Source organism: Zootermopsis nevadensis, unplaced genomic scaffold (assembly GCF_977971745.1).
Source record: "Zootermopsis nevadensis isolate Lab colony 2312 unplaced genomic scaffold, Znev_1.0 Znev_ptg000003l, whole genome shotgun sequence".
Classification (NCBI taxonomy): domain Eukaryota; kingdom Metazoa; phylum Arthropoda; class Insecta; order Blattodea; family Termopsidae; genus Zootermopsis; species Zootermopsis nevadensis.
The window spans coordinates 2,400,728-2,413,618 of NW_028259135.1; the positions used below are offsets into that span (position 1 = coordinate 2,400,728).

Below are 12,891 nucleotides of genomic sequence, written 5' to 3' on the forward strand. Positions count from 1 at the left end.
CATACTGAACGTCATGAGTTATATGTATATTATAATAATTTGCGAGATAAACATGTTCTGTAGAAGTTTGTTACATTTATAGGTTTGCTATCTGGAGCAGATTCAAGATATTCTCATCTTTTTATGAAACTGGAAGGTCCATTACCGTGTTCACAAGAGCCGGCCACCGGCCAATTTAATTTGATCACTCTAATAACAGCGTATCTAGCGAAGAGTACAAATTATGGAGCGTAAAGTTGATGGATACGAACTGCAATTCAATTCGTCGAGCATTTAAGGCAGAAGAACAATTCGAAGAATGTCATAATTTACTCAATTGTTGAATTCTGAAATCGCCATACGGTTTGAGAAATGTTATAACGTCATCTATGAGTACAATTTTACCTTGATGATGGAGATATCTATATTATCTTCTGAACACATGTGCTAGCTCGTTTTTTTAGAATAGCCTGAAGGATTTGAACAGATTGCTACAAAACCATACCGGATTACAATTCAAAAGACCACAATCGACATCTTTCCCGCCGTGCTCAGGCGGAAAAGTATCGACAGCACAGAAGAGACCGTGATAGTTCCAACAATCGTCTTTCGACATGTCATTTTTTCGTGGTTAATGCATCTGTGAAACTGTAGGTTGCTTTCCATTCCTTGCAGTTGACGATTGGCACAAACGTAGCTGATCTGCGTTCAGGGTGTACCAACATAGCCTGTATCAATGAAATACTAGATTGTGCTGTACAGAGACGTCTGCGCAGTTTTGCTTCGAAATTAGTGTTCCAAGTTTACCACAGCTTCAGGAATAAGTAAACATATTAAAGAAAATATACTGTGGAAAATGTTATATTAATATGAATAGCTATTTTACTACATTATTATGACTACTATTGGGCATTTAAATACTTAGTACACGGGGGGGGGGGGGAAATTAAATATTTCGTTGAATGTTGGTGACCATGTGTGGTGTTATAAGAGGACAAGTGGTATTATCTGTGAACAAGTGTTATTGTGTTGTGGTGTCAGGTGTTGTAGCGCCGTGTAAGGTTGTGTGATTTGTGTTATAATGGATTGGCGTAATTGAATGAAAGAAAACAATGTTTGACTGAAAAGTGATTTTTTTTGAAGAAGCGCAGGATCAGACGTTAGGGCCAAATGACATGGGAATTTGTACGCGGCGGCATTTTCTGCTGACAATATGCATATTGCAAGTAGTGAGTACTTGTTATATTTACTTTTCACTATGCTGTGATAACATTTGTGAAAATGTTATGTTTATAAAGTTCACTTGTTAGGAGATGAATGCTGTTAGCACTCTTGGATTCAAGTCTCGGCCCGGAGATAGGCCATCCTGACTGCGGTTTTCGTGGTTTTTCTCAGTCCTTCCAGGCAGATGTTAGAGTAGTGTAAATTAGGACAAAACCGTTTCCTTCCATACCCTTTCTGATTTATTATTCAGTAGTGGTTCTATCAGTCGATTATATATCCTCTTTGCTGCTGACAGCGTTGTTAAGTAAACCTCAAATAAAAATGAAAGTGGTATACTGAAAGATTAGGTAGCAACTGACGACTTGATTGGTTCCTCATGTTTTGACAAGACTGAAATAAAAGTACAAAATACAATTTAGACTTCAAAAGAGACTCAAATAGAGAGCAGCGTGAGGTAAGAAGAACAGCCGAGAAATGTGGCCTAATGGGGATCTAAATCATATTCTGTACATCAATCACAAGACTTTCTTTTTGGATTTTGAAACTTGCAGGAGGGGGACATTCCAGATCAAATGAATGGGGGCAGTCAATACCTGTCCAAATAAATTCAGATTTTGATGAATTTGGTAGAAAGTGCTTGAAAACATTTTATCATATTTGGGTGAAGGTTTATAATGATTGTATATGAGACACTTTTTTAAATAATGAGTGATGAAGTAATGATTCATACTGCATCCTGTATGTCACCATCTGAATACAGAAGCTAGTTGAATGTGTAATGAAATATTGTATAACCTAGAAACCTATCACCATACAACATTTATATTTATGTACCGTCTTTGTGTGTCAGTATTTTTCAACACACAGGAAATGTTTTCATTTAGAGTCTTATAAGCTGCCAAATTACATTTTATACATTTAATTTTCAGCATTATTATGAGTTTTCAGAAACTGTGTTTTATGTGATTATCATATGTTTAAATTTTCTGCATTTAACAGCACTATCAGTAAAACAGTAAGCATGGTTACTTATCTCTGACCACACTACACCATTTTTCCCACAATGTTCCTGTCATAACACTCAAAACAGTATATTTTGTTTGTTAGCGAACACATATTATTTTCTGCATTTAATCATATGTAATTATGTAAAAAATGTTTTAAAACGTTTTTATAGATGTCAATGAGATGTATATTTTGTATTATATTTGAAAAAAAATTATAAAGTTCAATTTGGTTCTTGTACAGTAGGAATTAATTTGAACCGTTATGAACCAAAGTTAAATGTACATGTTATATTTTAGTGATACTCTCCCAGTTCTAAGATTTATAAAATTGTTTAGTAGTTTCAGACATAAGGCTTGTAAACCGATGGTTGGGTGGTCATACATACATACATGACCTTTCTATTGAACTTCTATTAGGTGAATTATAAAAAGAACACACAAAAGCAGCTGAATGACCATCAACTACAAATAAATATCATATAACATGCAGTTAGTGAGCCAGTTCTTACTGATGTTTTTAGTTGTAATTGTTCTTCAGAGAACCTGCTTTTGGCTTTGAGTGTTACAGACTTGTCTAAATTGTAAGAGAAGTCAAACTTTGAACCTCTGCACTTGTTGTAGCACCTGTTGTTTAACCCTGTCATGGGTGAGTTCACAAGCTGTGTTTCAAGGTTAATAACTTGTATTTCCCACAGCTGTACAATTGTAGTACAAGTTGTTGTGTTCTGTCTTTGTTCCACTTACATCACTGCTATTGAATTCTCTTAATGTTTGTATACTATACCTGATTCTTGAGCTTTCTGGTATGTTAAGTATATCTTCTCAGGATTAGTATCAATTCTACGTTTGTAGCACACATTAGTTTCTTGCCAGTTTCAGTTATGTAGCTCCTCACTTGATCTTTTAATTGGTACTGCAGGACTAATGCAGTTATTCCTTATCAGACTTCTTTGCAGAGAAGTATTTAAAAAATTTAATGTACTGGCATTAGTCTTTTGTTGCAGACAACATGGAGACGTTCCAAACTCTGACATACATTTCACAAATAGAATGTAGAAGTATGACCTCTATCAGCCAAGCTCTAACCTTACTAGTTATCAGATAGGTGCATACTGTACAGGAATAAAAGTATTCAATTCTGTTCCATAGAACATTAACAGTTTAAATCATGTTATAAAATTATGTTGAATAATTATCTTTTATCTCACTCCTTCTACTATGTAGAACAATTTACCTGAATTGAAATTTTTTAAATACTGTAAGTATTTATGTAACAGTTGCAATAAGTATGCGTTTATAATTTTTTAATTATATTTATTGTTTTAAGTATCCATATTTATACTTTGACATGTTCCACAACCTTAGCTTGTACTATGAGGGATCTATGGAATGTAAATAAATTATAATTCTTATTGTTTTTCTTCTGAACAACCTAATCCTACAGCTATGATCAGATAAGTCTACCATTTGGTCCTGTTTTAAGCTAGTACAGAATAGTTTGCAGTATCTTCACAGTTTGTATTTATTATTATGTTTACTGAAAACAGAAGGCAGTCTTTATTCCTGCCATGCACAGTATCCTAGTGTATGAGCGTATGCATGATCTTGAACATTTAACGAAATATATTTTCAAATGCTGAGACTCACAGTGTTATGTATTCCTTGTTGCAGGTCTCGACAGTGGAGCGTCAGGTGTTTGATTTCCTTGGCTATATGTGGGCCCCCATTCTTGCCAACTTCTTTCATATAATATTTGTCATATTTGGTTTCTTTGGCACATTTCAGTATCGTCCGAAGTATATAATTGCAGTATGTAATATTAATATCTTCCATTTGTATTCTATGTTCATTACCGTATGCCATTAGGGAGATAAGTGAAGGAAGATGAGATGGTAGCACATGTTAAGGAAAAGAAATGTACACACAGTTAGGATTTTACCTATGCTAAGAAATATCAAATGCAAATATAATCTTTGAAATTTATGATCTACTTGTTACAGTAGGCACAAAATGGATGTTAGAAAAATCGGTTGTAAAGATGTAAATCACATTGAAATGGTACACAGTATAGTCCAGTGCCTGACTTTTGTGATAAGGGTGATGAACCTTCGGGTTTAAAAAATACAGAAGAATTATTGAACTAATGAATAGATATTAATTTCTCAAGTAGGGCTTCATGTCTTATAGTTAGTTATTTACTTACACAGGTAGTTTATGAATTGATTAAGTGTTTGAAGTCTCATATCTTCTGGAACACTTTGTTTTTAGATACTTTCAGCTTGTTTTTATCTTAGATGAAGATACAGTTCTTGAAAACAATACAATACATGTAATACAATTATTTGATGTATTTTTTTTTATCTTTAGTTGAGAATGGCTGTATTGTATAATTTTGATTATAGCTTTGTGTTTTGATTCCAGTACACTGTGTGGGGAATCTTGTGGACGGGCTGGAATGTCTTTGTTATATGCTTTTATCTGAGCATTGGTATATTGGACAAAGTAAGTCTCATTCTTAATCCTTTCCTTACACTATTGTTCTTCCGTGCATTACTGCTGTCAGACAGGGTTTAAAAATTCATATATTCTTCAGTTTAAGAAGTGTAATGAAGATTTATTACTTATTTTGTTAAAAAATGAGTGAAGAAACACAATGTAATTGCCATATTTATATCAGTTACCATCTTATTTATAATACCCATATACTATGCAAAATTCTGTGCTACACAATTATATTCTATCAGCGAGATACAGAATATATTTTTTCATATTTTATGCAAGAAACATGCTTCTTATTCTTGGAGACTGCCATGTTTTTGAAGGGCTGTGAGGTACTATTCAGCCTAACATCGCAAAACTTAGTCAGCAGATGTTAAAGTCTATCAGCATTTACCTTAAAGGAATATATTGTTTAGTAGACAAATGTTAATTTCTTTACCTGAATGTTAGTTGTGTTATGGGCACAAATGTATGCTGTCATTTGCAAATATTTGCTTTCTGGCTAAACTGACAGCGCGTCCATAGACAGTAAGTTTTCAACTTCATGCTCCATATTATGTTATCTCAGTTTTTGTGTTTTAGCTACTCATATTTAGTAAACTCTATCTTAAGATGGCAGCTACATTACGTACTGAAATGGCTACATTTAACCTGCCTGTGAACTCAAACCAAACCTAGAAAAAAATATCATTTTATTCTTTAGGTGTATAGAACTTATAAACAAGACAGTGATAATAGTAAATAAACTCTTGTGTTCTTGTGAATCAGTTGTTACACAGTATTTTGATCCAACAACAGTGGGACCTTGGACCATTGCTGCAAGAATGACCTTCAGTACAACAATTTTCTGGGATAATGATAGTGAAAGAATCGGGATGCAACAATGACATCACCATATCAGTGCAACAATTACCTACCTTAACCTAACCTAGGACCGCCACGGTGGTCTAGCGGTCACAACACTAGCCTTGTAAGCCTGGGGTTCCGGGTTCAATTCCTGGTGGTGCTCAAATTTATAAGTTGTGTTGGGCAAGGCCATGGTCTAGGCATCACGGAGTTTTCCTCCGGGGGCTTCTTCCCCGGTTTCTTCGTGGCATCCCAACAATTACTCCACTCACACACAGAAGAAGGCAATGGCAAACCACTTCTGGATCATCTGCCAAGAACGTATATGAACAGGTCCCAGTCCGAGAAAAGGATGGAAGGATCCTGTTCATATGGACCTGTCGTCAGACAGAACACTACAAATAAAAATAAAAACCTAACCTAATCTATCAATGCTATACAGTCTGAGCTACTGAAAAGCATCATTAAATAAATAATTAAATAAAAAAACCCTAGCCTAATCTTACCTGATTTAACCTAATATAACCTTGCCATTGTAGTTCAAAGAGTACATCTTTGTGATCTTGTTTTAGGATAGTGATATTCTTAATCTTGGAACTGGGAGTGTGAGCTGGTGGGAAGTGAATGGAGCAGGTTGCAAACCATCATACCCTACAAATCTTACATCAGAGTTAGATCCAGATCCATCTCGTCCACTTAGGCCTGAACATGTTACAGGCTGCTTTTTAGATTATCAGTACGTTGAAGTACTCCATGCTGCCCTGCAGTGTCTCCTGGCAGTAAGTTACATTTTCTTGCTGCATTGGTATTTGTGTTGAACTAGTGGGATAATGTCATTGACCCCAGGCTCTCTTAACTACTGCTGGGTCCATTGTTTTGATTTTGATTTCATTTTGAGGAAAATGTTAAGTAAATAAAAAAAATTTGATTATAAGACCTAAGGATAAGTTAACAGATTTGAGATCTAGACATAAATGGGGGAAGGTATTATGAAATTCATCTTGGAGAAATGGTTTGGAGGTGTACTGGCTTCAACTTATTCAGGTTGGGGCCTGGTGGTGAGCTTCTGGGAATGTGGTGATTAATTTATGGTTTCTATGAAAGCAGAAAATTTCTTGAGTGACGGTGCTTCAGTTTTTTCTTCTGTAATGTTATAGAGTTATGCCTCCCATACTGTACTAGCAAGTGGTCAGGGGCTATTTGATTGAAGATTTCTGTCTTCTGGGTTGTTGCGCTGTGTAGTCTGGTCGATGTTAACCAACGTTTCAGAGGTCATACTGCCTCCGTCATCAGGGCGATGAGTATGAAGATTTCTGTCTTCTGGGTTGTTGCGCTGTGTAGTCTGGTCGATGTTAACCAACGTTTCAGAGGTCATACTGCCTCCATCATCAGGGCGATCAGTATGAAGATTTTTGTCTTCTGGGTTGTTGTGCCGTGTAGTCTGGCAGAAGTTTGCCAACGTTTCAGAGGTCATACTGCCTCCATCATCAGGGCGATGAGTATGAAGATTTCTGTCTTCTGGGTTGTTGCGCTGTGTAGTCTGGTTGATGTTAACCAAGGTTTCAGAGGTCATACTGCCTCCATCATCAGGGCGATGAAGGTTTCTGTCTTCTGGGTTGTTGCGCTGTGTAGTCTGGTCGATGTTTGCCAACGTTTCAGAGGTCATACTGCCTCCATCATCAGGGCGATCAGTATGAAGATTTTTGTCTTCTGGGTTGTTGTGCCGTGTAGTCTGGCAGAAGTTTGCCAACGTTTCAGAGGTCATACTGCCTCCATCATCAGGGCGATGAGTATGAAGATTTCTGTCTTCTGGGTTGTTGCGCTGTGTAGTCTGGTTGATGTTAACCAAGGTTTCAGAGGTCATACTGCCTCCGTCATCAGGGCGATGAATGATGGAGGCAGTATGACCTCTGAGCCGTTGGTAAACATCGACCAGACTACACGGCGCAACAACCCAGAAGACAGAAATCTTCATACTCACCGCTGTGAAAACCTCAAATCTTACGGCTATTTGATTGTCTTAGAAGAAGTACATGGTACTAAGATATTTAGTTTTTATTAGTACACAATATTTTATCATTATAAAGTTAAGACAGTAGTGTAATAGACTTGGAAGTTAGATCTATTGTAATGGAGTTTGTGCTATTAACAATTACATCTGGATAAATAGTTGATGAACTAAGTGTGTTGCTAGCAGGTTACAAATCTCATATTTGAGTATTATATGTAGAATATTTTGATGTGTGTCAGATAAATGTTTTAGTTTAGAAATTGAAGGCTTATGCATATGCACGCTTATAGTTGCCATGTTAGTAATGGATCATTCCACATCTTTTCTCCTGGCGTGCTTGCAGTATGTGATATTTGGAGACTGACACTGGTGGGGTTAAAATGTGTTTTGTTCTTTGCTAGGTTCTGGGTAGTATGAGTGGCATCTCTGTGAGTCATGTGTTCCTAGAAGAAGATGACAGTTGTGAGTATATTTCAGTCACACATTTTGTTGAACATATGCATGTAGTAAAATATAAACAATTTTTTATGCTGCTTTGTAATGATGAAAAAAAAAGTATTGCGTTTCTGCAATGACGTGCTTAAAGTTGAAAGACTTCATATGGGTCTATTCTGGTCCACTACCTTACACGAAGATGGAATCAAATTTTATAAATTTTTTCACACAAAAAAATAGATACCTGCCATAAAATATATCCCACTAAAATCTGTAACTTTTATTTTAAATATTTTTAGTATAGTATTTATGTAGTGAAATATCTTTACTGCTTATTAGCTTTGTATACAGTGCTTTTTTGTATATAGAATGAACATCAAAATTATCCTTATAGGGAAGAAAAATTGGAAGTCACTTGAAATGGTATACATTTTTAATTCTTATATGTGTTGTAGCTTATTTAACAACACTTTCTTAACTATCTAGCTTTAAAAGTGTTGAGTTGGAGCTTGATTATGAAAGATGAATTGGAAATGAACTGGTTGTGGCCTAATTAGCTTTCATGCCAAGGACCAAACCAGAATTCCTTAATATTAAACCCAAGACTAAGCACTCAGTATATTCCCACTCTTGTTCTAAATGTTGGTTGTATTGTAGTTGAACAGTGAGCTGAAATCATCACATAAATTAAATTTTTTGTGAACGAATTTCATAATGTGATTGGAACATGATGTGTCATGTGGCCTGGTGTGCGACTGGGAACTCTGTCCTCCATTCGTATTGTGAAATGCTCGATTCTAAAATTTAGTTTCATGTACCAGATATTGATGAGGCACTAAATGCACTTGTGTCTGTTGTATGTCCACCGGCGCTGCCAACATTCTGTGACATACCGCTAGCAGACAAGGTGGTGTACAATGGAACTTCCTTACTACAGCCCTTGATAAAATGTAGTATAAAGTTTCAAGAAATAAAAAAAATATAGGTTTTGTTACTTTAAAACCCTGAATTGTGCTTAGTGATACAAATTTCAGTTACAAAGTTTTTTTTTTAACTTAAAGTACCATTGTTATTTATATTAATGATATTTATTAATTTTTGCTGTTGAAAACATGAAACAAACTTTGAATTATGTGCAAATATGGTAGTTTATAACTTAAATATTTTTATCGTCATTGCCCTTCCTATTGCATTTTTTATTATGGAGGGTCTCTGGCTAGATGAGGACTCAACATGTTTTAATCTGATCGTTTGTTCTAACTTTTCAAGTATACCAGTGACCATTTTAGCAGATGCAGATATTTTGACTCATTACCAAAAATGTTCATGTAGGAAGGATATTTTTGCATAAAGTGTGGTTTGTCCTCAAAAAGGGATATGTGTGGTTGCCATTTAAATGCTTTTTGTTATTGTGGCATCTCTTACCATGTGTTTGAATTACATGCAGTAGAAAATATGTCTGTAAGCATCTGTCATGTTGGATCATGGCAGGGTTGACAAAACCTGCCTCACGAACAGAGACATTTTATTGCCAAATATAATGCCTCATTTCAGATGAACAGTGTTTTTTTTGGTGAAATTTCAAGAATGTCTATATTTTGTGATAAATGTAGTAATGAAGTTCCATCGTATGTAAGAATTGAGTTGAAAAGCAGATGACAACTGTATACTGTATTTATTCCAGTTGATTTCATTGGTGGATTTGACCCACAGATGGTGTGGTAAGTTATGCAGTGTGTTGCTTTTTTCGTTGTTGTCATCAGTTGTACGGCATCTCATATTATTTATAGTCTGACATGCTTAGTTATTGAATGCAGACGGTTATTGACAAAGGTATTACGATGAGACTCGCATAATATTGTGGAAGATTTCAGAAAGTGCAGCATATGATCTGTGTTAAGTTAAGTAGTTTCTATTATTCTGCTTATGCTTGCTGGTTTATATTCTGTGGTGGTGTTTCTCTTGTATTACTGTTCATATCTTGGCTTTATTGGTGGCTGATAATGACATTAAGTCAACTCATCTTTATTGGAAGTGACTGTTGTATATTGTGCCTGTCAGCTTCTATGTGAATTTACCTCAGGCAAGTGAGCAGCCATGTCTGTGTTGTGACACTTAGTGGTAAATGAACAAGTAGTTTGCCATTTTGCAGGTAATGGTTGCTGTATGCTTTAATAGTAGAAACTATTCTTATCCTTATGTATATTTTTATGATTTTGTAATCATACTTTGAGATGTTTCTTACTACCTCATTCTTAATCATATTATCTGTTTCACAGGTATTGTTGGTAATACTGAGTTTTGTGTGTTGGTGTTTTGAAATCTTGTGCATCCAGTTTCTTTTATCAGCAGGACTTAGGTTTTTCTTCTGTGTCTTGAATATTATTACCTTGAAACAACAATTCAAGAATGTTCTGTCGTATTTTGAGTACATTGATATACCATTGGTGTATATCAATATGGGAGAAAATCTTCTGTGTTTAATGTGGGTAGCAGCGTAATTTCAGTTGATGCCTTGTTCTGTTTCAAACTTTCTCTAAGATTGTTCTGAATCAATACTGGCATTTGTCGCAAAGTCAGTAGCTTGTATATATGTATTTGTAAATAAAATTATTGTACATTGGTTTACATTTATAAAAATGCATCTTTTGTAAACAATGAGTCAGCATGCCAGGAAAAAAGTTACATTATGTTCATTCATACTGTCTTAAACATTATGGTATGCAAACAAAAGTGATTGCATTTTAAATTAATTGGAATGCATCTTTCCACTCATTGTATGTTACTATTTTGGTAATAATCTCTTCTTAAGAAGTATTTTAATGTTTTTTAACTGTACAGTGGTAGGAATAATATCTTTGGAGGCAGTAAACACATCTGAAACATTGATCAGTTTCTGTGAGACCACATGGTGCAGCATCCCAGAGGTCATTGTTCTTCATACCTGGCTTCTGTGAGAACCTAAAATTTCACCTGTTGTAAACTGTTAATATAGATTACTACAAATTAAGTTGGACCTGCCAAATTTCATCAAAATATTTGGTTATGTGTTGCCATTTTTACTTTGAAATAGTACCTAGTGACTGTCTGGTGATGATATAACATTTTTGAAGATTTGATTCAAGGTTTCAGTTGTTCTGCACAGTAGTTTCTTTACCTGTTCTTCCTCCTATTTCTTCCTTCATTTCTTTCTTTATTTTTGCATTTATTTCTTTGCAGTTGATTTTCTGGATGGTTTTGAAGCGAAAAGCCCCCAGCACCTGGCCTTGCGGCCCATGTACGTACGCAGCTACACGCCTGTCCCCTCTCAGCATGTCAAAGTACATTCCCCCTCCCCCTCAAAACCCACCCAGTCACCTAGCAGTAAAACTAAGACAGCGCCATTACAGCTTAGAGGCACTGATATGATACGTCTGTATAACTCTGAATGTTCTATGAATACATGGGACTCCAGTCACACAGAGCAACATCTTGCCATGCCCAGAAAGCAGTTACTGGCCAGGCAACCTCGTCCCAAGTCGTACACTCCGAGACAGAATTCTGAATATATTTGAGCACAGACTTTACTGACAACCTTTGAAGTCTGGTATTATTTTTATTTTACTAGATATTAAATGAATTTTTACATTCCATGGAATTAGTTAAAATGTCTCCTTTTTCATTAGTCATTACAGGGTTAGCCAGTTGTTTATTTGGAACTGATTGTTGAGAGAATATCATATATTCAGTTGGCCCATAAATATATATTTTCACTATCATTTGTCCCTTTGTTCTTATGTGCATTAAGTAATTTTAAATTTGGCCCCATCTCTAAGAAAATTCAACACATGTCCATTTCTCCATTACAAAATCAATAATTTAATAATATTAAGGAAGGTACATCCTGTTTATAGCAAGGACCAAAGCAAAACTCACAATGACACTCGGGGCAGAATGCAAAGGTGTTAACGTTTAAAAGTATGGTACAGTTACCTCTGCCCTCTAAAGAATGGCTATGTACAGTTAACAGAAATGCAAGGCTAACAGCAGATGTGGTAAAGATGTTCTAACTACTAAGTATCTGAAATTTTTATGCATATATAAATTCCGTATCATGTTATGGAGGTCACTTTCTAGCCACTGTCACACTTTTATTGTTCTTTAAAACTGAGCTGTGAACATTGTCAAAAGGAGTTAAATCATAGAAAAGAAGCATAAACAGAGGTTTATTTTCTAACTCTTATGTGTTTGTAGTGATTCAGAATTTATGAAGGAAACACAGGTATTACAGGAAACTCTGGAAACACATTCCTTTTTCACTGGCAGCATCACCGTAAGTTTTACTAGTGAATGTAAATTAGTGTAGCAGTGTAGTGGCTCATCCTAGGTACAAAATTCTAACACTTGCGACTAGAAATACATAATTTACAGCAACTTTTTCTTCTTTACATTTGTCAATATTTTGACAAATGGCCCTGGACTTGTGTAACAAACTTTATGTAACATTGATTATGATGAAGGTAGAAATCAGAGTAAACTGCGGAATGCAATGCTTGAGAGAGGTTACCCCAGTCATTTTAGTGAACTTGGATGCCATTATTTCTATGTTGCGGTAGTCACTTCTGTGCCTTGTAGAAACTGGATTTGTTTGTAATTTTAAACCCAGTGCCATTAATTTTCTATTATACATTCCATTATTATCTTCCATCTGTCCAATACACATTCTTACATAGTCTTTTTAAGACCATAAGTTAGTTAATACCAGTGTTTGTATTTAAACTCTGTCATATAAAAACTAAACAGGATATGCATGCCATCATCTGTTGATGGTTAAATATACATTTTTTAATCTGCAGTGTTTATTTAATATTAAGGCTGATTTGATTTATTTTTGTTCTATGCTGTGATAAG

General features: G+C 35.3%; 1 protein-coding gene across 5 annotated transcripts in view; it reads left to right on the forward strand.

The window, feature by feature from the left end:
* The window catches only part of NKAIN (Sodium/potassium-transporting ATPase subunit beta-1-interacting protein), a 60,958-nt gene that overhangs the window by 40,365 nt on the left and 7,702 nt on the right, over positions 1-12,891 (forward strand). For 4 of the 5 annotated variants that reach the window (XM_022073798.2, XM_022073797.2, XM_022073795.2 and 1 more), the window contains exons 2-5: positions 3,882-4,019; positions 4,632-4,712; positions 6,128-6,334; positions 7,968-8,028. In XM_022073798.2, the coding sequence (XP_021929490.2) occupies positions 3,924-4,019; positions 4,632-4,712; positions 6,128-6,334; positions 7,968-8,028 (445 nt within the window). In that variant the 5' untranslated portion in view covers positions 3,882-3,923. Of the gene's footprint in view, positions 1-702; positions 1,209-3,881; positions 4,020-4,631; positions 4,713-6,127; positions 6,335-7,967; positions 8,029-12,891 lie in introns of those variants that run through there. The other variant, XM_022073794.2, reaches the window with a different exon arrangement.